Genomic DNA, 27637 nt, shown 5'->3' on the forward strand with positions numbered 1-27637 from the left:
ACCAATTTAGAAAATAAAAAACGAACCTTTACAACCCCTTTAAGAAAAGGGGAATACATAAAACAACAGGAGTTATCTGAGCGTCCTGCGGCCGGCCCGCGTACTTACATTGTAGAGAGGTATGTCTTGGTAGTGAGCTGACGGATGCATAGTATAGCTCATGCTTTTGCCACCATGCATGCCCGCGAGCGATCCTGAGTGCAGCATGCCAAGGTTAATAGTGTTGTGCTTATAAGCGGCATTCTGAATGGAGGAGACAATGCGATGACAAGGTATGAACATACATGCTGAACTGACGGGGAAAATATGAACAGAACATAACAAAAGAACAGCCCCAGAAGGGATACACTGTGAAGCACATTCTGGGCCTTTTGACTTGCAGACAAAGCATATTGTACACAAATACATAATACAGAAAGAACAATACACTTACAGAACTGACATAGAGAGATCCATTCTGTTTAACTGCCTGCAAAAACCATGAGGCTGGGTTTAGTGTATTCTGCTATTACTGAAATGGTAGACACAGGAAACGTTGGAGCCAATGGTGGAACAGTATAGGATAGAGATGATACTTTGTTACAAAATGACTATACAGTAAAACCTTGGTTTGAGAGCGTTTTTTGCAAGACAAGCAACATTTTTTTAACCGCTTAACCCCCGGACCATATCGCTGCCCAAAGACCAGAGCACTATTTGCGATTCGGCACTGCGTCGCTTTAACTGACGATTGCGCGGTCGTGCGACGTGGGTCCCAAACAAAATTGGCGTCCTTTTTTTCCCCACAAATAGAGCTTTCTTTTGGTGGTATTTGATCACCTCTGCAGTTTTTAGTTTTTGCGCTATAAACAAAAATAGAGCGACAATTTTGAAAAAAAATGAATATTTTTTACTTTTTGCTATAATAAATATCCCCAAAAATATATAAAAAAAACGTTTTTTTTCCTCAGTTTAGGCCGATACGTATTCTTCTACATATTTTTCGTAAAAAAAATCGCAATAAGCGTTTGCGCAAAAGTTATAGCTTTACAAAATAGGGGGTATTTTTATTAATATTTTTTTTTTTTACTAGTAATGGCGGCGATCAGCGATTTTTTTTTCCGCTACTGCGACATTATGGCTGACACTTCGGACACTTTTGACACATTTTTGGGACCATTGGCATTTTTAGAGCGATCAGTGCTATAAAAATGCATTGGATTACGATAAAAATGCCACTGGCAGTAAAGGGGTTAACACTAGGGGGCGGGGAAGGGGTTAAGTATGTCCCTGGGTGTGTTCTAACTGTAGGGGGGGTGGCCTCACTAGGGGAAATCACTGATCTTCTGTTCATACATTGTATGAACAGAAGATCAGCATTTCTCTCCCTGACAGGCCCGGGAGCTGTGTGTTTACACACACAGCTCCCGTTCCCTGCTCTGTAACGAGTCTCCTACGCCGTCGTATATTGGGCGCATATTTACGCTGGCCGCAAGGGGCACTTCCATTGATTTACGCGTTGAATATGCAAATGACAGAGATACGCCGATTCACGAATGTACTTGCGCCCGTCGCTGTAATCTACGCCGTTTACGTAAGGCATACGTCCGACATAAAGTTATTCCACCATATAGGAGGCGCAAGCCATGCGAAAGTATGGACGACGGAACAGCCGTCGAATTTTACGTTGTTTACGTAGGACTACGTGAATAGGGCTGGGCGTAGCTTACGTCACGTCGTAGGCAGTGATTCAACGTATCTTATGGAGTATTTTAGACGTGATTCTGAGCATGCGCACTGGGATGCGTCCACGGTACGGCGCATGCGCCATTCGTTCGGACCATCATTTGCATGGGGTCACGGTTCATTTAAATGAATCACGCCCATCGTCCACCTACTTTGAATTACGCGGGCTTACGCCGAAATATTTACGTTACGCTGCAGTCGGCGTAGCGATGTTCCTGAATCAGGAGCATTCGCTACGCCGGAGCAAGTAAGCAATTGCGCCGTGTAACCTATGGTTACACGGGCACAATTGCTTCTTGAATCTGGGCCCTTGTTTTTAGAGGCGTAATTATAATGGCACGTGACGACATAACTTCCATTTCACATTAAACCCCTGAAAACTTGGAACTAATCTGTGTCCGTGACTGTATAGGATAAACCAGCTGAATCTCAATGCACTGCAAATGAAAACATCACAAATCTATCAGAATGGCAGTAAACATGCAAAAAATTCACCAGGGCCAGATTGTTGGTATCTTTGTGTTCCTCAAAGGCATCAAAGAAAACAGAAATGCTCATGTGCATTAAAACTACAACACATCCAAAGGGTTTGTTGCTTTGTGAATCTGCAGATTCCTCTTTCGTCTTGCTAAAGATGTTTTCGAAAGAAGCAAAAGTTCTCCCATGGATGTCGTTTCCATTGTGCGGTTGGGAAACAGACAAACTGAACATCCAAAAACCAGATGCAAGTAATCACAAAACAATAGGTAGGAGAGATGTTGGAGTTGATTTACTAAAGGCAAAGCAAATTGTAAAGGCACAGCATCTTTGGAGCGGTGTGTATACCGCTCCTTCACCGCTCCTTCCCATTGAAAACAATGGGAAACTGCGGCAATACCGCCCGCAATGCGCCTCTGCAGAGGCGCATTGCGGGCGGTATTAACCCTTTATTGGCCGCTAGCGAGGGTTAATACCGCACCGCTAGCGGCCGAATTCCGCGGCAAATCCGACGGTATAGCACCACTATTTTTAGCGGCGCTATACCGTCACCGCGGCTCCCGCCCCAGTGTGAGAGGGGCCTTAGTACAGTCCTCCTTCACTTACCTCATCCTTCCATTTTGCTTTTAAATGTCCTTCTTTCTTCTGAGAAATCCTCACTTCCTGTTCTTCTGTCTGCAACTCCACACAGTAATGCAAGGCTTTCTCCCTGGTGTGGAGTGTCGTGCTCGCCCCCTCCCTTGGACTACAGGACAGTCAGGACGCCCACTAAGGCCCCGTACACACGACCGAACATGTCTGCTGAAACTGGTCCGGTCGTCTGTACAGCCGAGTGGACAGGATTCCAGCGTACATTTGCCCGTTTTCGAGCGGACAAATGTTTCTAAACATGCCCGCTGGAATCCTGCCCGTCGGACATGTTCGGTCGTCTGTACAGACTTACCGTACATGTCCGAGCGGCCGCCATCCCTCGCATGCGTCGAATGACTTTGACGCATGCGTGGAAGCATTGAACTGCCAGGGCCGCGCACGTCGCCGCGTCATCGTCACGGTGACGGCGCGGCCTCGTCTCCGTGCATGTACGCTGAAAACGGTCCGGCGGACCGTTTTCATCGTACATGTTTGCCCGTCTGTACGGGGCCTCACACACAGCTCCTTTCTCTATCTGCAACGTAGAGAGCGTCCTGAGTCTGGCAGGGTGGCGCTCTCCCCCTTCCCTCTGGCAGGGTGGCGCGGGGAGAACAAAATGATTATTGCTAGCGGCTACCGTCACTGGAAATAATTTCATGCTACAAATCTGACATGAGGTTTGTACCCAAGTCAATAAATGAATTGACCAGGGTACAGTCAGCCTGCCCATAGATGGTTCGAATCTCGACCGGTCCCTGATGAACCGGCCATGATTCGAACCATCATTGGCAGGCTTAAGCTTACCTAAACAAGATAAATTATGAGATGTATCAGGCTGAAGTGTCTATTAATATTAGATGATAATCACCTGTTACATCCTCAGACTCATATCACTCATTGTGTAGAGAACGTTTTTTGATCGTGGACATATCAACTTTAATTTAGCACCACATCCCTGATTTGAATAGATGAACAAGGGAAGTATTTGGGGATTTTTTAGGTGCAAGAATGATATCAAATATATCATTTAAAAATCATTTATTTTTTATTTAGAGAAACAAAATAAAAAAATGTAAAAACAGTTGGTAAGTACAATATATCACAGTCTTAACAGGACAACACTGTAAGACGGATTTCCCAACATGTTTTGCCCATATGTCGGGCTTCTTCAGGGGAAGCTGTCCAGTTTTGAAGTACAAGCCTTCTGTATCGCTTTAAATAGATCCAAATGCCGCCACGCTTTCTAGACGGCTATCTGCAAATGGACCGCATGTGACCAGCGGCCACAAGGGGAATAATAGGACCAGAAATACAACTCCTGCAATGAGCTTAATTCCAAGGGATTTTAAGATGCTGTCAGTAATCTTAGTAGTCAGTAATCTCTAGTGTTGATCTCCAAAACTGATGTAAATTGACAACATGTCATATCCCACAGGCTCCAAGAAGCCCGACATACAGTACAGACCAAAAGTTTGCACACACCTTCTCAATAAAAGACTTTTCTTTATTTTCATGACTATGAAAATTGTAGGTTCACACTGAAGGCATGAAAACTATGAATTAACACATGTGGAATTATACATAACAAAAAAGTGTGAAACAACTGAAAATAGATTTCATATTCTAGGTTCTTCCACCTTTTGCAGCAGACACATCTCTAGAACTGATAAGAGGAGACTGTGTGAATCAGGCCTTCATGGTAGAATATCTGCTAGGAAACAACTGCTAAAGAAAGGCAACAAGCAGAAGAGACTTGTTTGGAATAAAGAACACAAGGGATGGACATTAGACCAGTGGAAATCTGTGCTTTGGTCTGATGAGTCCAAACTTGAGATCTTTGGTTCCAACCCCCGTGTCTTTGTGCGACGCAGAAAAGGTGAACGGATGGATTCTACATGCCTGGTTTCCACCGTGAAGCATGGAGGAGGAGGTGTGATGGTGTGGGGGTGCTTTGCTGGTGACACTGTTGGGGATTTATTCAAAATTGAAGGCATTCTGAACCAGCATGGCTACCACAGCATCTTGCAGCGGCATGCTATTCCATCCGGTTTGCGTTTAGTTGGACCATCATTTATTTTTCAACAGGACAATGACCCCAAACACACCTCCAGGCTGTGTAAGGGCTATTTGACCAAGAAGGAAAGTGATGGGGTACTGCGCCAGATGACTACCTCTTGAAGCTCATCAAGAGAATGCCAAGAGTGTGCCAAGCAGTAATCAAAGCAAAAGGTGGCTACTTTGAAGAACCTAGAATATGAAATATATTTTATTTATTTTTACATTTTGTTTTGATGCCTTCGATGTGAATCTACAATTTTCATAGTCATGAAAATAAAGAAAACTCTTTGATTGAGAAGGTGTGTCCAAACTTTTGGTCTGTACTGTATGGGCGAAACGTGTTGGGAAATCCATCTTACAGTGCTGTCCTGTTAAGACTGTGATATGTTGTACTTGCCAACTGTTTTCACATTTTTTATTTTGTTTCTCAAAATAAAAAATAAATTATTTTTAAATAATATATTTGATATCATTCTTGCACCTAAAAAAATCCCCAAATACTTCCCTTGTTCATCTATTCATATCACCCATGCTACACCTGACTGGGGGGGGACTTGGACAGTTTAAATCCAAATAATCCACATATGCCATGCTTTAATTGGCTGAATTGTTTACAAACTGTGTTCCTAAGGCCACGCACCCATGTGAGCCTTGCTTCGGATGTCACTACAGAAAAAACTCTTATTTAACAGCACCATAGGCATAAAAAGGTCTTTGGGTAACCTCACTAATCTAAATGTATTTAAAAACTGATACACCCGACTGATCATATTAAATTAGGTTCAATCCAAAGCCTACTTTAGGAGACAACAATGATTTTACAGTGATTTGGAAGGTTAGAAATATCACATATTTGGCTCTGCCGTTTTCCATGGGATGAAGACATCATTTTGCATGTCCTGATGACTGATGGATCTCATTAAAGCAATGTTATAAATCGATGAACTTCTATTATTGCAAGATATGAAAAAAAGACGATATAATAATATAAATATATGTAAACATACCCTGTCCAATCTTCTAGCTTCTATGTGTCTAAGTAGCTGTTGTCTCCAGTCTGGTGGCATTTTGTTACAGCTGTCATCCACCTTCCCCTGGTTCTGCCGTGCTTTGATTTCATTGTCTGTTGACTTCTCACCATAGTTCACCAAATTGTAATCAGATGGCATCTTTTCCAGAAGAGCAGCCATTGTTGGCCTTGCAGATACCGGTCGCGTTTGAGCCGTTCCATAAGTCTCTGTGCTGTAACTTCTGGCAGACAATGGCCTCCTTTGCGTCAAGGTTTTCACTTGATAGCTGCTTCCTTGAGGTTTCATCTCTGGATATGCAGTATGGTCATCATCGTACCGACCATTCCTTTTCATGAACTGGGACTCTGCAACTGACAAGCTGCTTTGCCTTTCGATAGCCCCAAGGAAGGGGGCCCTACCGTATCGATCTGTCTGCGGAAGTTCATGAGGCTCACTCACTCTCCTATACATCGCCATTTCATTGGCACTCGCCAACGAATCCGCTCTCTTCAAAAACCCTGGCCTTGAACTTTGAGTTTGAGTAAACTGAGGTGGAATGGAATTTTCATTGACTGAGGGTTGAGAAAAGGAGAACATCTGTTCCATTGGTGGGTATCCCCTATAGGCTCTTGGGCTGATCAAATCTTTTACCATGGTTTTTGTTGGCTGTGATGAGTATTCAGGATTATATGAGAAAGGAGGAGGTACTCTCTTTTCCTGTTTAACTTCAACGGCACCCTGCGGGTTAAAACTTTGGTCAAACTGATACACTTTTTTCGCAACAGGCTTTTGTTGCTGTCCTCTGCTTGTTCCGTAACCCAATAATTCATCGTCAAGCATTGGCACAGACTGACTTCTAGACATACTATGCTCCTGCATCATCCCCAAATCCGGTCTGTCATGGCTTCCATGCATTATATTTCTAGGATCGTAGTTTTGCAAAGGTATATTGTAGACTTTGAATGCACCAATATCTATTTCATCAATACTCTGAGACTTTTTAAACCTGCCGGTCTTTATGTCCTTCATTAATGGTGAGAGACGTTCTGTACTCTTGCTCGCCGATATGGTATTTTTGGCAGACTCGGGACGACAGTGGCCATGCGAAAATATATTCCCTATGTTCCGAGTGGGACCCGTATCATGGAATTCCCACGGTGGAGTTGCAGAGAATGTGCTTGGGTTCTCTAAGGACTGTGGCTTATGTTCTTTCCTCTCTGGCAATGGGCTGTTTACTGGGGTGCTTTCAAGTTTAGATGGAAAAGCCGTTCTGTCTTCAAAAGGACTAGGAGTTCGAGTCCAGTTTTGCCAAGGGTTACTAGGAGATACATCAGCTTCTTGACTGTTTCTTTGCGTCGGCTGCTCAAGCTCCAAAGGAATGCCAATAATCCGATCTTGCCTGATTAATGGCCGTCTCCCGTGAGCGGATGTACTCCTTGATTTTGAATTCAGCATTGGATTGGCTCCTGAATTGTCCACTGTGTTTTCCTCAGCTACGAAACCGGTGTTATCATAATGTGAACTGTTGTTCCAATTCTCGGTGAACGAGTCATTGAGGTTCTGCCGGTCATTGCGTTGCTGTAGATTGCCAATTGGCGCCGTTTCTCGCTGACTCAGTAATGGCTTAGATTCAATCTGCTGCGGGAAGGACTGAGTTAGCCTAGGGAAAAGGGGAAAAAAAATGTTAAATTGTGAGTTTCATGGAAAAAAAATTACACTTTGGTTTATAGTGTGGATGAATAAAAGTATAAATCAAACAAAAATCTATTCTGGAAATTTTGAACAGCTGTGGGGTGGAGCTTTTATGGCTTACATTGTTTGGGCATCTCTACAGGAAATTGTCCACCAAGCTTCTGGCAAGAAAATGCTGTAAAGCCCCATACACACTATCAGTTTTCCTGCACGTTTTTCTCTTCAGGTTTACCAAAACCATCTAATATGAGGTCAAACCTTAAAGCGGATGTGCCACGGGAAAAATATATTAAAAGCCAGCAGCTACAAATACTGCAGCTGCTGACTTTTAATATAAGGACACTTACCTGTCCTGGAGTCCAGCGCCGATCGCAGCAGATGACGAGCCGATCGCTCGTCACCCTGCTGCTCCCCCCTCCATCCTCGGTGAGGGAACCAGGAAGTGAAGCGCTCCGGCTTCACTGCCCGGTTCCCTACGGCGCATGCGCGAGTCGCGCTGCGCCCGCCGATTGGCTCCCGCTGTGTGCTGGGAGCCGAGTGTTCCCAGCATACAACGGGGGACGGACGGGAAGGAAGGGAAAAACCCGTCCTTTGCCCGTATCGTAGGGCCGGAAGTGGGTGCAGATACCTGTCTGTAGACAGGTATCTGCACCCCCCTCCCCCCTGAAAGGTGTCAAATGTGACACCGGAGGGGGGGAGGGTTCCGATCAGCGGGACTCCACTTTAGAGTGGAGATCCGCTTTAAGGGTTTCCAATATGTATGCAATCAGGCAGGTTCTTGCACTACATGGTTTTGGTAAGCCTGAAGAGAAAAACCTGCAAGAAAACTGATAGTGTGTATGGGGCTTAAGAAGCTTCCAAAAGCACTTTTCTCATTGATCAATACTAAAATAGTGAGGGAAAGGTCTAATACAGAATTTGAACACATCCCAGTCTCTATGAAAATAAAGTATCTGTTATATATTATACTAGTATTGATCATATGAAAACCGATTTGAGTTATGGCATCAAACTAGGAGTGGAGATAGCGCTCAAGTTTGCACTATGACATGAAATTAGTGAGATTATAGGCATCCTTTGCAACAGAAATTTCATTTTTGATGAGAAACTCCCTAAGGGTTAAATACTTCTTAGGTTTGAAGACCAGGGCTGCCATCAGGGGGGTACAGGCAGTACACCTGTAAGGGACCCCTTTTTATTTATTTATTTTTTATAAAAAATATATATATATATTTTTATTTTATTTTTTATTAAAAGGGACAATTTTTTTTTAGGGGTACGGGGGTCCCCAGGGGCCTGGAGATCCCAGGGCCCAGGATGACAACCCCCACTTTTTTTAAAAAAAAAATATTCTTTTTATATATATTTTTTTATTTCATATATATATATATATATATATATAATATTATTATTAAAGGGCCAAGAGGTCCCCAGGGCCCCCTTTTTTTATATATATATTTTTTTATATTATTTATATTATATTTATATTTATATTATTTTATTTCTTTTTTTTATATATATATTTTTTTTATTAAAGGGCTCAGAGGTCCCCAGGGCCCCATGTGGCAAACCCCCTTTTTTTATTTTTTTATAAATGTTTATTTTTGTTTATATATTTTTTTATATTTTTTTTATTAAAGGGCCCAGAGGTCCCTCATATAGCAGGTGTAACTGTACGCCGAAAAAAGCCTTACGGAAAAAAACGTAAAAAAATGCGCTGACGCGGCAATCGACGGAAACGCCACCTAGCGGCCAGCGTAAATATGCACCTTAGATCCGACGGCGTACTAAGACATACGCCAGTCGGATCTAGCCCAGCTTCAGGCGTATCTTGTTTTGTGGATACAAAACAAAGATACGCCGGAGCAAACTAGAAGTTACGCGGCGTATCAATAGATACGCCAGCGTAAACGCTTCGTGGATCTGGCCTTTGCTTTTTAACCAATTTGGTTGTATTGTTACCGTTAAAATCCCATTTCATTGGGTATTTCCTTTTTCACTTTAATTATTCTGAATAGGTAGGTACACTATACCCTTAAAGGGGTTGTAAAGTCAAAAAATGTTTTTCCTAAATAGCTTCCTTTACCTTAGTGCAGTCCTCCTTCACTTACCTCATCCTTCCATTTTGCTTTTAAATGTCCTTATTTCTTCTGAGAAATCCTCACTTCCTGTTCTTCTGTCTGTAACTCCACACAGTAATGCGAGGCTTTCTCCCCTGGTGTGGAGTGTCGTGCTCGCCCCCTCCCTTGGACTACAGGAGAGTCAAGACGCCCATTAACACACAGCTCCTTTCTCTATCTGCAACGTAGAGAGCGTCCTGACTCTCCTGTATTACAGGGGAGGGGGCGAGCACGACACTCCACACCAGGGAGAAAGCCTCGCATTACTGTGTGGAGTTACAGACAGAAGAACAGGAAGTGAGGATTTCTCAGAAGAAATAAGGACATTTAAAAGCAAAATGGAAGGATGAGGTAAGTGAAGGAGGACTGCACTAAGGGAAAGGAAGATATTTAGGAATTTTTTGACTTGAGATAGACTTCAAATTTTAGGGTCCACGTATGCGTTTCCTGTGTTCAGCATGCAGATGTCAGTAATGAAATATGAGGGCTACTTTATATTTTGCACTGATGTCAGTTTATTTTTCTATGTTTGAGTGTATTGCCTAACGTTTATGACCAGGTTGTCTGGTGTGTTTTTTGTATGTTTTTCTGTTTGTTGGTTTGTCTTAAAGCGGATGTGCGGCCAAAAAAAAATATTAAAAGTCAGCAGCTACATATACTGCAGCTGCTGACTTTTAATATTAGGACACTTACCTGTCCTGGAGTCCAGCGCCGTCCGCAGCAGAGCACGAGTGATCGCTCATCACTCTGCTGCCCCCCCGCCATCCACTGTGAGGGAACCAGGAAGTGAAGCGCTCCGGCTTCACTGCCTGGTTCCCTACGGCGCATGCGCGAGTTGCGCTGCGCCCGCCGATTGGCCTAGTGTTCCCAGCACACAACGGGGGGGGGGGGGGGGGGTGTGACGGGATGTGATAAAATGCCCATCTTTTGCCCGTGAATGCTGGGCCGGAAGTGGGTGCAAATACCTTTAGACAGGTATCTGCACCCCCCTCCCCCCTGAAAGGTGTCAAATGTGACACCGGAGGGGGGGAGGGTTCTGATCTGCGCGAGTTCCACTTTAGGGTGGAGCTCCACTTTAAACCTAATAAAAATATCTTTAAAAAAATAAAATGAAATATGATGGTTGAACAGACCTGTTACCCCACAACGAACTGTTTACTGCCTCTTTAGCGGATATCTGCACTTTGACGCGTGCGTTGGAGGATGCGGATGATGCCTGCGAAGGGGAGTAGTCAGAATAGGTCCCAGAAGACACGCTGTTGTGATGGTGTTTATCCATCTCTGACTCGTCTGTAGACTCTGTGGAGGTTAAACACAAAGAGAATCATTGGTACAATTCAAATTTTCTCCACTATGTTGCCTTTGAGGACATTTTGATTGTTAACTTATAAAGAACCATAAGAGCCGGTTCACACAGGGGCGACCTGTCAGGCGACTCAGCCGCCTGACAAGTCGCGGTCCACAGTAGTCAATGGAACCGTTCTAGTAGGAGCAGGGCCGCCATCAGGGGGGTACAGGCAGTACACCTGTAAGGGGCCCGAATGGCAACCCCCCAGATGGCAACTCCCCTTTTTTTAATTTTTTTTTTATTAAAAAAAAAAATAAAAAATATGTTTTTAAAATATATTTTAATTTAATTTTTTATTAAAGGGACAATTTTATATATATATATATATATATATATATATATATAAGATTTTTTATTATTATTTTATTTCTTTATATATATATATATATATATATATATATATATATATATATATATATATATATATATATATATATTTATTAAAGGGCTCAGAGGTCCCCAGGGCCCCATGTGGCAACCCCCCTTTTTTTTATTTTTTATAAATGTTTATTTTTTTTATTAAAGGGCCCAGAGGTCCCCAGGGCCTGGATGGCAACCCCCCTTTTTTTTATATATATATATTTTATTAAAGGGCCCAGAGGTTTCTTTTTTATTATTATTAAAGGGCCCAGAGGTCCCGGATGGCAACCCCCCTTTTTTGTAATTTATTTTTATAAATAATAATAATAAAAAATTGTATGTATATATATATATATATATATTTTTTTTTTATTAAAGGGCACAGAGGTCCCCAGGGCCTGGGATGGCTACCCCCCCCCCCTTTTTTATATATATTTTTCTTTATTTCTTCTTTTTTTTGTAAAGGGCCCCCCCGCTTCTCAATTTGCCGCAGCCCCCGCTTCTCTGCTCCAGGGGGCCCATGCCTGATGTGTATGGGGCCCCATAATTCCTGATGGCTGCCCTGAATAGGAGCGACACAAGTAAGAAAAAGGTTCCTGTACGACTTTGGGGGCGACTCGGGGCGACTTGCATTGACTTCAATACAGAAGTCATTTTGCAAGTTGACTCTCAAGTCGCCTTGAGATCGCCTTGCCGAGTCACCCCCAAAGTCGTGCCACCTGTGTGTGAACCGGCTTTCAGATGAGGAGTTATGATAAAGAAAACATGACACTCCTACCTTTTTTGTCTTTTCCAAGAAGAACAAGTTTTGGAGGGTACAGAGGCGCCTCGATTAATGACGGACGGAGCTCGGCGATCCGCATTTCTGCTGGGCGATGTCCAAAGGGTTCCTGAAGGGACAAAGATCTGTGTCGGTGCTCCTTGCCTGCACAACTATAAGGTTCATCTAAAAACAGGGGCCATATCTAAAGGGTCATCAGCTGCTCCCACTGCAGCCCAACCATTCCAGTGTAACAACTACTACCCTACATTTTCTACTTATTTACTAAACCTGGCTGCATGTTTTAAAGCCCAAACTTTTTTTTCCGCTTTGGATAATGAATGGAATGGTTAAAACAATTGACAATTTTTGTTATTGTGTTCCATTGTGCAAATTTTTCCTAATTTCCTGTTAACGATAAACAACAGGAAGTGAAAAGAAGTGTCTAGAAAATTATTGTCAATCCCCAATTAGATGGCTGTCATCAGAACAAGTGTCTCTAATAGAATATCTTCCCTCAACTTCCAAAGGCAATTGTATGAGCAATGGTGAATCTCTCTCTCTTGCTGGGACACAAACAGCAATAAAAACCTGATAGGTGTTTCACCATTTCCCCATTGTGTTAAAAACATTGGGCTAGATTCACGTACGGCTGCGTATCTTTCTGCCGGCATAGCGCATCCCATTTGCACTACGCCGACGTAAGATAGTGAGGCAAGTACTGTATTCACAAAGCACTTGCCTCCTAAGTTACGTCGGCGTAGCGTAAATGGGTCGGCGTAAGCGCGCCTAATTCAAATGAGGAACAGGGGGGCGTGTTTTATGTTAATGAATCGTGACCCGACGTGATTGACGTTTTTAACGAACGGCGCATGCGCCGTCCGTGGACATATCCCAGTGTGCATTGCTCCAAAGTACGCCGCAAGGACTTATTGGTTTCGACGTGAACGTAAATTACGTCCAGCCGCATTCACGGACGACTTACGCAAACGATGTAAAATTTTCAAAATTAGACGCGGGAACGACGTCCATACTTAACATAGGATACGCCTCATATAGCAGGGGTAACTTTACGCCGGAAGAAGCCTAATGTAAACTACGTAAAAAAATGCGCCGGGCGGACGTACGTTTCCGAATCGGCGTATCTACCTAATTTGCATATTCCTTGCGTAAATCGACGGAAGCGCCACCTAGCGGCCAGCGTAAATATGCAACTAAGATACGACGGCGTAAGAGACTTATGCCGCGTACACACGGTCGTTTTATGTGATGAAAAAAAATGACGTTTTTAAAAACGTCACTTTAATTGACCGTGTGTGGGGGAAAACGTCGTTTTATGTCTTCTAAAAAACGACCAAAAAAAATTGAAGCATGCTTCAATTTTATGTGTCGTTTTTCAAAACGTCAACTTTTACTTCACAGAAATTGACCGTGTGTAGCAAAAACGTCGTTTAAAACGACGTTTTTTCATCCGCGCATGCCCAGAAGGTACTTATGAAGCGAGCTTCAATGGAAAAACGTGGTGGAACGTAACCTCGCTTTGCTAGAGCATTGTGAAAAAACGATGGTGTGTAGGCAACTTCGTCTTTGAAAATTGAAGTTTCAAAAACGTCGTTTTTTACTTCACAGAAAATGTCGTTTTTTTTCATCACATAAAGTGATGGTGTGTATGCGGCATTATGCCAGTCGGATCTTAGCAAAATCCCGGCGTAGCTTGTTTTCTAAATACAGAAAAAAGATACGCCGGAGCATCCTAGAAGTTACGCGGCGTATCAATATATACGCCAGCGTAACTTCTTTCTGAATCTACCCCATTGGCTTTAAGTATAGTTTACGTCCAGCACAATCTGCCAACCTATACACTGGGATCTACCATCGTTCAAGGACTGAGTCCAAATTGTCCTGTCTAAAGGCCCATACACACGATCGGATTTTCCGACAACAGTGGTCTGATGGACATGGTTGAGTTCCAGCACCTATTGTTTGAGAAAAAAAGCCCTGGTGAGGACCATGTCACTATAGCCACAATAGGCCAAAGTAATTGCTATGGGGCCTGGAGGCAAGGGGCAACATGGGGCTGTATACAATTAAAAAAAAAAAAAACTCAGGAACCTCGGATCTTTCTGAATGCTCCTCTTTTTCCTTCCTCTTAGGGACATCCAAAGAATAACTGCGGATATTACTTGATTCGGACATTTGGCTCTTCTGGAATTCTTTGTGCTCCCTATTTGGCACCTGAATATGAGATATTGTGTAGAGCAGAAGAGAAGACTATAAATTGGAATCTTTTGATTATTGCATACTATTACTGCCCTATGTCAAAGTAAACCTGACTTAAAATGGTTCTCAGATATCATAAATGAAGGCAACTGTGCTAGTCTTCAAGCCAATCTCTGTGTTACAGGGTAACCCTCCAGGATCCTCGGTGATGACTGTGCCTGTAGTGTTGGCTAAGTTGAGAATAAGCCCCACCTCCTCTTGGCCCTTGCCCCTTCCTCCTTATCATTTAACTATTAAATGCTTTTGGGGGAGGAGAGACTTTGGTATTTAAATGATAGATGGTGGAGCTTAAAGTAAAAGTTCTGCCAAAATGTTTTAACACTAAACCTACTTTCAGCATCGTCTGCTTTAGCCTGTAAAACTCAGAGTAGATGCTAATATAATCAGCTCAAAACAATATGATGCTGGGGTCTCCTGTTATAATCTGTTTACTAAGGTGTCTTTTTCCCATGGTATCATTTCCCAATTGTGTGTCTTCTAGGTGTGAATTCACATTGTTAATTGAGGCACCTATTGTTTATGTCTGTCTGCTAATACTTTCAAGATTTGGACAGCCCTTGGTCTTCTTACTGGGGAACTGGTGCTGAACTGTCTGGGTGGGCACTGAATCACATAGGCTTGTCTAGGTGATTAGTTGGCTTACTGTTTAATTAGATTACTGTTTATGTTTACCTGTTTTTTTAGCAATGGTAATTATTGTACTGTTTGCATAACCTGATCAAGCTTTTATCTGATTTTGTGTGGTATATAGATTCTTACCTAGATTCATAGACGCCGCCGCAACTTTAAGGCAGCGTAGCGTATTTACGCTACGCCGCCTTAAGTCAGGCAAGTACTGTATTCACAAAGTACTTGCCCCCTAACTTACGGCGGCGTAGCGTAAATGCGGCCAGGGTAAGCGCGCCTAATTCAAATGAGGATGAGGGGGCGTGTTTTATGTTAGTTACTCGTGACCCGACGTGATTGACGTTTTTTACGAACGGCGCATGCGCCGTCCGTGTACATATCCCAGTGTGCATTGCTCCAAAGTACGCCGCAAGGACGTATTGGTTTCGACGTGAACGTAAATTACGTCCAGCCCCATTCACGGACGACTTACGCAAACGTCGTAAAATGTTCAAATTTCGACGCGGGAACGACGGCCATACTTAACATTGACTAGGCCAACTAGGGGCAGCTTTATCTTTACGCGGGGTATCTCTTACGGAAACGGCGTATCTTTACTGAGACGGGCGCACGTACGTTCGTGAATCGGCGTATCTAGTCATTTACATATTCTACTCCGAACTCAGCGGAAGCAACACCTAGCGGCCAGCCTAAATATTGCACCCTAAGATACGATGGCGCAGGCTGACGTATCTTAGCTAGGTTTAAGTGTATCTCAGTTTGAGAATACACTTAAACTTAGGACGGCGCAGATTCTGAGTTAGGTCGGCGTATTTACTGATACGCCGGCCTAACTCTCTCTGAATCTGGCTATCTGTGTGAAATAACAATAAAGTCAGTTACAGTTTGCACCTAGTCTAGTGTTGTCTAATTCTTGGGTGCTCAGCTATAATACCTGGTTTCAGACTGGGGGACGCTATATCTTGACGGAGGCTCCCAAGCTGGGCACTGGACGTTCCGTCACCGTAACTCTAGGGGTGATGTCACTTCCCAGGCATTTCTCAGCCATTGTCGGTTCTCTCTTGCACAGACCAGACTGGCTTTAGAAAAGGTGTGTATAGCGATGTTTGCTTTACAGGGTTAGATAGATTTGGTTTAGAATGTGGCTGAGAGTAGATGTAGCGTTAGACCTTCTACTTTAAAAACATGAGGGACAGGGCATAATCTAAGCTTGGAAAACAATAGAGGATTCATCATTAGACTAGGCCTATTCTCCACCGTAGTTCATTCGGGACACAAGGATAACTTTGAAGACTAGCACCAGGACTTACAACCATCAGAAGGAGCCTGCACCTCATCGTTGAAGAAACTTTACAAATGTTTTTGTTTAATTCAGGTTCACTTGAATGAAAAAAAAAAAACAGTAAATTTTAAATGCAATTGACTCTTCACCTCGGGTTTCATCTCCTTGGTGGGCATTGGCCACTTATGCTCATATTTTTCCTTGAGATTTTGCTCCGCACCCGGTGTGGGAGGTGGAATAGAGTTCTCCAGAGAAGAGCTGTGACTTTTCCCAACCATGTTCTGGACTGACTTCACCATATTCTTCAGATCTTCTGGATATGGAGTTGGATACCTCTTCAAATTGATCTCAACCTGAATTGTGAGAAGTATAGCATTAAAGTGTATTAGCTGGATTCAGGTAGATTGGCGCATCTTTCAGGCGGCGTAGCGTATCGTATTTACGCTATGCCGCCTTAAGTCAGAGAGGCAAGTGCTGTATTCACAAAGCACTTGCCTCCTAAGTTACGACGGCGTAGTGTAAATGGGGCCGGCGTAAGCGCGCCTAATTCAAATGAGGATGAGGGGGCGTGTTTTATGTAAATGATTGGTGACCCGACGTGATTGATGTTTTTTATGAACGGCGCATGCGCCGTCCGTGTACATATACCAGTGTGCGTTGTTCTAAAGTACGCCGCAAGGACATATTGGTTTTGACGTGAACGTAAATTACGTCCAGCCCCATTCACGGACGACTTACGCAAACGACGTAAAATTTTCAAATTTCGACGCGGGAAGGACGGCCATACTTAACATTGGCTATGCCACCTAGGGGGCAGCTTTATACCTCTTACGGAAACGGCGTATCTTTACTGCGACGGGCAAGCGTACGTTCGTGAATTGGCGTATCTAGTCATTTACATATTCTACGCCAAACTCAACGGAAGCGCCACCTATGCACCCTAAGATACGACGGCGCAGGCCGTCGTATCTTAGCTAGGTTTAAGTGTATCTCAGTTTGAGCATACACTTAAACTTACGACGGCTTACATTCCGAGTTACGACGGCGTATCTACTGATACGCCGGCGTAACCCTACGTGAATCTAGCTATCTGTTTACGCAAAAATGCACATGGAATATGCAAACTCCAACCTGCATAGGTGTGAACCAGGTCTAATGCAGCGTACAAACGATCGGAATTTCCGTTGGAAAAACCTTGGATGGTTTTTCCGGACGGAATTCCGCTCAAGCTTGGCTTGCATACACACGTTCACACAAAAGTTCTCTGAACTTTCGTGCGTCAAGAACGCGGTGACGTACAACACTACGACGAGCCGAGAAAATTAAGTTCAATGCTTCCGAGCATGCGTCAAATTGTTTCCGAGCATGTGTTGGAATCTTGCGCGTCGGAATTGCTACAGACGATCAGAATTTCCCATTGGAATTTTTTTCGTCTGAAAATTTGAGAACCAGCTCTCAAATTTTTGTTGGCGGAAATTCCAACAGGAAAAGTCCGATGGAGAATGCACACGGTCGAAATTTCCGACCAAAAGCTCACATCCGACTTTTCTTGTTGGAAATTCTGACCATGGGCTAGATTCAGGTACAGTTACGCTGGCGTAACAGTAGCTGAATCTACAGTGTCGTAAATTTAAGCGTATTCTGGAAACCAGATACGCTTAAATTAGGCGAAGATACGAGCGGCGTAAGTCTCCTACGCCGTCGTATCTTATGATGCATATTTACGCTGGACGCTAGGTGGCACTTCCGTTGAGTTCGGCGTAGAATATGCAAATTACTAGATACCCGATTCAGAAATGTACGTGCGCCCGGTGCATTTTTTTCCGTCGTTTACGTAAGGCTTTTTCCGGCGTAAAGTTAGTCGAACAAATAGCTGGCCAAGTCAATGTTAAGTATGGCCGTCGTTCCCGCGTCGAAATTTGTAAATTTTACGTCAGTTGCGTAAGTCGTCTGTGAATGGGGCTGGACGTAATTTACGTTCACGTCGAAACCAATACGTCCTTGCGGCGTACTTTGGAGCAATGCACACTGGGATATGTCCACGGACCGCCGTAAAAAACGTCAATCACGTCAGGTCACAAATAATTTACATAAAACACGCCCCCCTGTTCCACATTTAAATTAGGAGCGCTTAGGCCGGCCCATTTACGCTACGCCGCCGTAACTTAGGAGGCAAGTGCTTTGTGAATACAGCACTTGCCTCTATGACTTACGGCGGTGTAGCGTATATGCGATAAGCTACGCCGCCACAAAATTACGCCAACATACCTGAATCTAGCCCCATGTGTACGGGGCATAATGCCGCATACACACGATCGTTTTTCGGCATTAAAAAAAACGACGTTTTTAAAAACGTCATTTAAAATGATCGTGTGTGGGCTTCACATCGTTTTTAGCCTTCTGAAAAACGTAAAAAAAAAAATTCGAACATGCTGCATTTTTTCACGTTGTTTTTTAAAATGTCGTTTTGCGTGTTGTTAGAAATGATCGTGTGTGGGCAAAAACGACGTTTTAAACCCGCGCATGCCCAGAAGCAAGTTATGAGACGGGAGCGCTCGTTCGGGTAAAACTACCGTTCATAATGGAGTAAGCACATTCATCACGCTGTAACAGACAGAAAAGCGCAAATCGTCTTTTACTAACAAGGAATCAGCTAAAAGCAGCCCAAAGGCGAATAGAACTTCCCCTTTCACCGCGCTTTGTTCATCATTTTTCAAAAACGATGGTGTGTGGGCAACATCGTTTTTAATGATGAAGTTGGAAAAACCTCGTTTTTTTTTCATGCCGAAAAACGATCGTGTGTACGCGGCATAAGAGTAAATTGAATTTTGAGATTGCTGTTCCTTTAAAAATCAGACTTATGGGGAAAAAAGCGACGCAGTAGCTGCGATCCTGTATACTCCCGGTGTACGTGGCTAATTTTCAGACAGAAACATTTTTTGTCCTTATAATTACTGTACTTAACACGAGCGCAGACTCTGTTCATTCCGAAATTTACATATGCTCACATTTCCCCAGCTACATAAAAGACTTATCTGATTATTTATATCACAGAGCGATTCCATAAACAGCAAGGTTTTAGCGGGTCGGTGTAATTTGTTGAGTCTCGTTAAAAGCGGAAAAAAAATAAAACTTGAAGTGTTCAATTAGATATCTTAACGTTCCAAAATTAATTCTATATTTAAATAAAGTGAGCATCAGTGAAGATTCAGGAACGACAGCGTTGCCTAGGAAACTCCAGAGGAATTAAAGGGCAACTCTACCCAAAACTGATACCGCAGCTTTACTTGGCTGCAAACACGTGAAGGCTTTTTATTTCCCGGGGCAACACCCTTTCCTGACTGGCCACGGTCATTGCAAAACCAAATGACGGTGTCACGCATCCCAGACGGATTGCACATAATGTGAAATACAGTGCAATGAAAAAGTATTCATACCCCTTGGAAATTTCCAATTTTTTGTCACGTTACAACCAAAAACGTAACCGTATTTTATTGGGATTTTATGAATGAATGAATGAAAAACTTATATAGCGCGGCACATGCGAACTAAATCGCCTCTTTATTATTTATTGGTGCTGCCTTGGAGGGGACAGGACGAGCGCCGTCAGATTACATGAAGAGAATCTCCTGTTTACTCAGCAGCGTCTCTATTGGAAGTCCCGTCTCCTGGGATTCCATTGGACGACTGTTCTGTCTATCATAAGAGGCGGGACTTTGTATTAAAGAGGCCACAGGGTAAACAAGACATTCTCCTGTTCGTAATCTGTCGGCACTCGTCCCCCCCTCCCTCTGCCCTCCAAGGCTGCAGATGGGCATCGTTCAGGCGGCACTGATGGCAATGGTAAGGCTGCATTTATGGCACATGTGAGGCTGCATTTATGGCACATGTGAGGCTGCATTGGTTGCAATGGTGAGGTTGCAATGGTAAGGCTGCATTGGTTGCAATGGTAAGGCTGCATTCATGGCAATGGTAAGGCTGCATTCATGGCAATGGTGAGGCTGCATTCATGGCAATGGTAAGCCTGTGTGTTATACGCCGATAAATACGGTATATCCAAATAACACGCCCAAGCTCATCCTTAGTCCTAAGCAGCGCTCTGGGATTTGTTGGGGCCACAAATAAAATATATATAGTATATCCAAATAACACGCCCAAGCTTATCTCTTCACCACACACAGCCACAAAGGCAAGAGAACTCTTGTTGGGAGGTGTATTAGAGCTCAGACAAACACACTTAGACAGAATTTTAATGGTTCAAAGAATGTCAGGCAAAATAGTCGGCCCTCACGCATGTTCACTTCATCAAATTAAATTAAATTAATCAAATCTGGCCCTCTTTGTAAAAAGTTGGACACCCCTGTCCTGACTGGACGTCTATTGACGTCCAGCAGGATAACACGCCGGTGCGCGCCCGTGAGGGGCGCGCAGTGCGGCAATCGGTGATGCGGGGCGTCAGTCTGACACCCTGCATCTCCGATCTCGGTAAAGAGCTTCCGGCGGAGGCTCTTTACCACGTGATCAGCCTTGTCCAATCACAGCTGATCACGATGTAAACAGGAAGAGCCACCATCAGCAATGCCACCATCAGTATCAGTGCCACCCCTCAGTGTCCATCAGTGCTACCTCTCAGTGCCCATCTGTGCCACCTATCAGTGCCACCCATAAGTGCCCATCAGTGCCACCCATAAGTGCCCATCAGTGCCGCATACCAGCGCCGCCTATCAGTGCTCATCAGTGCTACCTATCAGTGACCATAAGTGCCGCCTATCAGTGACCATCATCAGTGCCCATCAGTGCCACTTCATTAGTGCCACCTCATTGGTGCCATCTCATCGGTGCCCATCAGTGCCGCCTTATCAGTGCCCATAATTGAAGAAGAAAACGTACTTATTTACAAAAACAAATAACAGAAAAAAATAAAAACTTCATTTTTTTCAACATTTCCTGTCTTTTTTTAGTTGTTGCGCAAAAATAAAAATAAAAATCACAGAGGTGATCAAATACCACCAAAAGAAAGCTCTATTTCTGTGAACAAAATGATAAAAATTTCATTTGGGTACAGTGTAACATGACCGCGCAATTGTCATTCAAATTGCGACAGCGCTGAAAGCTGAAAATTGGCCTGGGTAGGAAGGTGCGTAAGTGCCCGGTATTGAAGTGGTTAAATGAAAAAAAATATATAAAAAAAATTCTAACAATAAAAAATATTCATACAGCGGGTAAAAATATAAATAGAATTATTTAGGACAGAACATTTTTAATCAGTTTTAGGAATCCTCGCTCGTTAACACGACTTGGGGAGCTTTTCGAAGGAGTTTGCAAAATGCCCAATTGGAGGTTTGTAGAGGAAATGGATTCTTCAGTAGAAGGTTCACATTGTACCAACCTTGACTTTTCCGGGGCCCTCTTCCTCCTCCTTCTTGTCTTCAAACTCAAATGCCACGGTCATCCTTTGCTGTCGCTGCTCCTCCCAGAGCGTGGGGTTAAAGCTATCGCTATCCGACTGGAAATCTGAAATGCAACGGCCGCATTGTCACTTACATATGTAGCCCCACGCGGGGTCAATGTATTCACTGCTGCCAAAAACACATTTTCTTCTGTCACACTTTACAAATACAAGAGTTCTAAAAAGCGAGAATCCCTGTCCTACATTACTAGAGTTCATCGCTTCCTAGGAAATATGTCTCAGATGAAAATGGCTATTTTTTATTGTCCATGCTCTCAGTTCATGATTGGCATACGATAGTAAATCCAATTTTGAAACCACGAGTTTATCCACCATAGGTGGAATATAAAAAAAAATAAAAATAACAAAAATTGTAATTATTATAATCTGTTAAAAAACAATGCAAAGCGAGTACAAAACATATTATTATTAACATAAATTATTAGGATGAAAATGTAAAAAATAAAATTTATTATAATTCATTCAAAAACAATGCAAGGCAGGTACAAAAAATATTATTATAATAAAAATAAAAAGCGAATTATTCAAACATATTCAAAAATGATACAGATCAGGGCCACCATCAGGAATTATGGGGCCCCTTACACAGTTTCAGGCATGAGCCCCTTGAAGCAGAAAGGGGCGGGGGGTGCACACCCTAATGTAATAGGCTGTGCACACCTACAGTGGGGCACCCCAGGTAAAAATGTGTATTAATGTGCATAACGAAGCCAAGCAAAGATGGAAAAATCTCCAAAAGGCATCAAATTACAGATTAGACATTCTTATAATATGTCAAAAAAAGTTAAATTTTATTTCCATCATTTACACTTTCAAAATTACAGAAAACAAAAAAATCGCGTCTGCAAAAGTTTGGACACCCTGCAGAATTTATAGCATGCACTGCCCCCTTTGCAAAGCTGAGACCTGCCAGTGTCATGGATTGTTCTCAATCATCGTCTGGGAAGACCAGGTGATGTCAATCTCAAAGGTTTTAAATGCCCAGACTCATCTGACCTTGCCCCAACAATCAGCACCATGGGTTCTTCTAAGCAGTTGTCTAGAAAACTGAAACTGAAAACAGTTGACGCTCACAAAGCTGGAGAAGCTATAAGAAGATAGCAAAGCGTTTTCAGATGTCAATATCCTCTGTTCGGAATGTAATTAAGAAATGGCAGTCATCAGGAACAGTGGAAGTTAAAGCAAGATCTGGAAGACCAAGAAAAATATCAGACAGAACCGCTCGCAGGATTGTGAGAAAAGCAATTCAAAACTCACGTTTGACTGCACGATCCCTCCAGAAAGATCTGGCAGACACTGGAGTTGTGGTACACTATTCCACTATAAAGAGATACTTGTACAAATATGGTCTTCATGGAAGAGTCATCAGAAGAAAACCTCTTCTACGTCCTCACCACAAAAATCAGCGTTTGAACTTTGCAAATGAACATATAGACAAGCCTGATGCATTTTGGAAACAAGTTCTGTGGACCGATGAGGTTAGAATAGAACTTTTTGGCCGGAATGAGCAAAGATACGTTTGGAGAAGAAAGGGCACAGAATTTAATGAAAAGAACCTCTGTCCAACTGTGAAGCATGGGGGTGGATCAATCATGCTTTGGGGTTGTATTGCAGCCAGTGGCACAGGGAACATTTCATGAGTAGAAGGAAAAATGGATTCAATAAAATTTCAGCAAATTTTGGATGGTAACTTGATGCCATCTGTGAAAAAGCTGAAGTTTAAGAGAGGATGGCTTCTACAAATGGATGATGATCCTAAACACACCTCAAAATCCACAGGGTATTACATGAAGAGGCGTAAACTGAAGGTTTTGCCATGGCCTTCACAATCTCCTGACCTCAACATAATTGAAAATCTATGGATAGACCTTAAAAGAGCAGTGCGTGACAGACAGCCCAGAAATCTCAAAGAACTGGAAGACTTTTGTAAGGAAGAATGGGCAAAGATACCTCAAACAAGAATTGAAAGACTCTTGGCTGGCTACAAAAAGCGTTTACAAGCTGTGATACTTGCCAAAGGGGGCAGTACAAGATATTAACTCTGCAGGGTGCCCAAACTTTTGCAGACACCATTTTTTTGTTTTCTGTAATTTTGAAAGTGTAAATGATGGAAATAAAATCTAACTTTTTTTGACATATTATAAGAATGTCTAATCTGTAATTTGATGCCTTTTGGAGATTTTTCCATCTTTCCTTGGCTTCGTTTTGCACATTAATACAAATTTGTACATGGGGTGCCCAAACTTTCGATCCCCACTGTATGCCTCTATATGTGGGCTTCCAGCTGTACATAAATGAAACATGTTCTTACAAGAACAGAATATTCCGCTGATATATTGTAGAGCTGAATATTGTAGACTCGTATTTTTTTAAAAGCCCACCAATATAGCAGAAAGTCCAGGAAAAATCAATAAGCCAATTTATGTGCGGTCCTTCCTGCGCACGCCGTGCCATTCTAGGCTGTGATCCAAAAGCCGTCAGGGGTGAGTGTCACATTAAAAACATCAGCACTACGTTTACAGTATCGAGGGGGATTCCAGGAAAGAACTCAGAGGCCGCTGTCATGATGGCTCATCAACGTTATCTTTTCGCAGAATAATCACGATTGCGTGATATAATTGACGCAAGTGGTGGCACAGGACAGCGGAGAGGAAATCTCATGGCTTGACCTAAGCTAGTGTGCAATACACCTGATTGCAGGCACGATGGCTTGTAGATTACAAAAGTAGAACCTTAGGCTGCATTCACACCTAAGCTGAGTGATTTCCAGGCATGTTTTTTGATGTTTTTTTTGCATGAATATATGTGCATTTTGGAATTTTTGTATTTTATATGTGTATTTAAGCTTCAGACATTTTCGTATTAGCCATTGGAAATCACAGGGTAGACCAGTTCTTACTGGAAAAAAATATGCCTAAAAAACACACAAAAACCCTTGATTTGTGCGTTTTGAAGCATTCCTATTTAAATCTAAGGGCCCTTTCATGTTTTGCTGATCTGATCAGGTCCCTCTGTTACTTTTTTAGGTGGACCTGATCAGAAGGTTCATGCATTCCTAAGTTTACTTGTGGCCGTTTACACACACCTACCAACTTTCTGAGATGGGAATGAGGGACACCTATAAGCAAAAGAATGCTGGCATAGGACACACCCGTTGCCACGCCCCCTTAAAAGGAGAATTGTAAAAAAAACAAGATTGGCTAAACCCACAAGTGCTTTTTTTTACCACTACTAATTCTTTATATTGGCTTTTGGAATTTACAAATGCAGCAATTTAGAAATCAGATGAAAGGTTTAGTGCTGGAAAACACTTTTTGATAGATAAAAAGTGCATTTTATATACAACTATATAGATCAGACCAAAATGAGGGACAAATAAGGAGGAATGAGGGACAGAGGGACATTGCTCCAAAATTAGGGACAGTCCCTCAAAATCAGGGACAGTTGGAAGCTATGCGTTTACACCTGCCTACCTCCGGGTCCAAACAAGCCTGCTACAAAAATAGAGGGAGACTGCGTCCTCGTCTGTAAGGCCGCGTACACACGATCAGTCCAAACCGATGAAAACGGACTGAAGTTCAGTTTCATCGGTCCAAACCGACCGTGTATAGGCCCCATCGGTCAGTTGTCCTTCGGTCCAAAAAAAGAGAACTTGCTTTAAAATCGAACCGATGGACGCCTGACCGATAGGTCAAAACCGATGGTTAGTACGCAAAAGCATCGGTTCAAAACCCGCGCGTGCTCAGAATCAAGTCGACGCTTGCTTGGAAGCATTGAACTTCGTTTTTTTCAGCACGTCGTGTGTTTTACGTTCTGACCCGATCGGTTTTGGAAACGATGGTGTGTACGCACATCAGACCATCAGTCTGCTTCAGCGGTGAACCGATGAAAACGGTCCGTCGGACCATTCTCATCGGATGGACTGATTGTGTGTACGCGGCCTTAGGGGTGGACCGGATCAGAGGCAGCCAGGTTTAAACGGATGAACTCCCAGCCGCCCAAAGAGCAGAGTGGGCTCTGTCTGTGTCCCCTCTCCATCAACTGAGCAGTAATGGACCAGTCATCTGCTCCAATCAGCAGGGGAACAGATCCAAACAGAAGGCGCCCTTGTGAAAGGACTTAATAGGCCCAGTTCAATAACAAAACCCAATCCCAATTTCTAAAAAAATGAGATTCTGTGAAAAGTAATGCCCCCACTGCTAAATCATAAATAAACTGATTGGTGATTAACCACATTTTTGGAAAGCCAAGCTAAATTTCACTTGCCGCACCCAGGCCTGATCACTGCCAGATCTGTTGAATCAACAAAATTGAAGCTGTCTGACAAAGTGAAGCACGCTAAAAGATCTAAAGAAATTCAAGAACAGATGAGAGACAAAGTAATTGCCATATACCAGTCTGGAAAGGGTTACAAAACCATTTCTAAGGCTTTGGGACACCAGCCAACCACGGTGAGATCCATTGTCCACAAATGGAGATAACTTGGAACACTGGTGAACCTTCCCATGAGTGGCCGGCATGGGCGTCCGCTAAAATTTTATCAAGGGGGGGCGATTCGGCAGCGGCAATACACAGTCACATTTAACCCTGTCTTCGACCACTAGCTGGGGTTTAAACCCCCCCTCCCTAGCAGCCGAATAGGATGGATGGTGTCAGTAGGGGGGAGTGGGCAGTGTTAGAAGGGCAGTGGATGGTGTCAGTCGTTTTTTTATTTATTTTTTTACATTTACATTTATTTATTTTTACATTTTTTAACAGTCTTGTTGGGGGGCTTTGGTGAAATATCAGGGGACTAAACAGACCCCTGATAGCTCACTTTTGAAAAATAGAAAGGGACTGAGAGTGAATTCTCCAGTTCCTTTCTCTGAGGCATAATAAACATAGTAAATTGGAACAAATATACTCTCTGTGTACCGAACTTTTGCTGATTCCCTCAATCTCAGTGTCTGGTCCCCTGCAGCTTCTGTGAAAGTTGTGACAGGCTGTGGTGGCAGTCCATCATCCTCATTGTACCATACGGGGTTAATGTTCCTGTATGGTATGCAATGATGCTGAGGCTTTGGGTTGAGGAGGAGAGCAGTGTGGTTGGCTGGAACATGGAAACATAGAAGTACAAGTGGTAATTTCCCCCCAGCAGTGCAAGTGTGGAATTTTCCCTTTCCTGGAGGTGGGCTGTATTCTGTATGTCTCTTTATACTCATGACAATGTCAGGAATATACTGGGACTTTTCAGGTTCTACATAGAAAGTATTCCACATTATTAAAAATAATAATTTTTAATAAGATATGGTGTGTGTGTGGAATGCATCCATGTGGAGCCTGAAAAGTTCAGTCCACTCTGACTTCCAGGGGGGGGGGGAATTGACCCCCCTTGCCCTATGGAATGGACGCCCATGGTGGCCGGCCTACCAAAATCACTCCAAGAGCACAACGACGACTCATCCAGGACTTCATAAAAGAACCCAGAACAACATCTAAAGAGCTGCAGGCCGCACTTGCCTCAGGTAAGATCAGTGTACATCATTCAACAAGAAAGAGACTGGGCAAAAATGGCTTCCATGGGAGAGTTCCAAGGCCAAAGCCACTGCTTACCAAAAAGAACACAAACGGTCACCTCACATTTGCCAAAAACCATCTTCAATATCCCTTTTTTTGGGCAAATATTCTGTGGACTGATGAGACAAAAATTTTATGCCGCGTACACACGATCGGTTCGTCTGATGAAAACGGTCTGATGGACCGTTTTCATCAGACGAACCGATCGTGTGTGGGCCACATCGTTTTTTTTATACATCGGT

General features: G+C 43.1%; 1 protein-coding gene across 3 annotated transcripts in view; it reads right to left on the reverse strand.

Annotated features, from left to right (window-relative positions):
• LRRC7 (leucine rich repeat containing 7) overlaps nucleotides 1-27637 on the reverse strand; it is a 221302-nt gene that overhangs the window by 80428 nt on the left and 113237 nt on the right. For 2 of the 3 annotated variants that reach the window (XM_040360719.1, XM_040360721.1), the window contains exons 14-20: nucleotides 21759-21883; nucleotides 16519-16722; nucleotides 14293-14415; nucleotides 12199-12310; nucleotides 10846-11011; nucleotides 5898-7560; nucleotides 109-243 (exon numbers count right to left, since the gene is read on the reverse strand). In XM_040360719.1, coding sequence (XP_040216653.1) covers nucleotides 109-243; nucleotides 5898-7560; nucleotides 10846-11011; nucleotides 12199-12310; nucleotides 14293-14415; nucleotides 16519-16722; nucleotides 21759-21883 — 2528 coding nt within the window. The remainder of the gene's footprint in view (nucleotides 1-108; nucleotides 244-5897; nucleotides 7561-10845; nucleotides 11012-12198; nucleotides 12311-14292; nucleotides 14416-16518; nucleotides 16723-21758; nucleotides 21884-27637) is intronic. The other variant, XM_040360720.1, reaches the window with a different exon arrangement.

The sequence above is a fragment of the Rana temporaria genome, chromosome 7 (genome assembly GCF_905171775.1).
Source record: "Rana temporaria chromosome 7, aRanTem1.1, whole genome shotgun sequence".
NCBI lineage: Eukaryota > Metazoa > Chordata > Amphibia > Anura > Ranidae > Rana > Rana temporaria.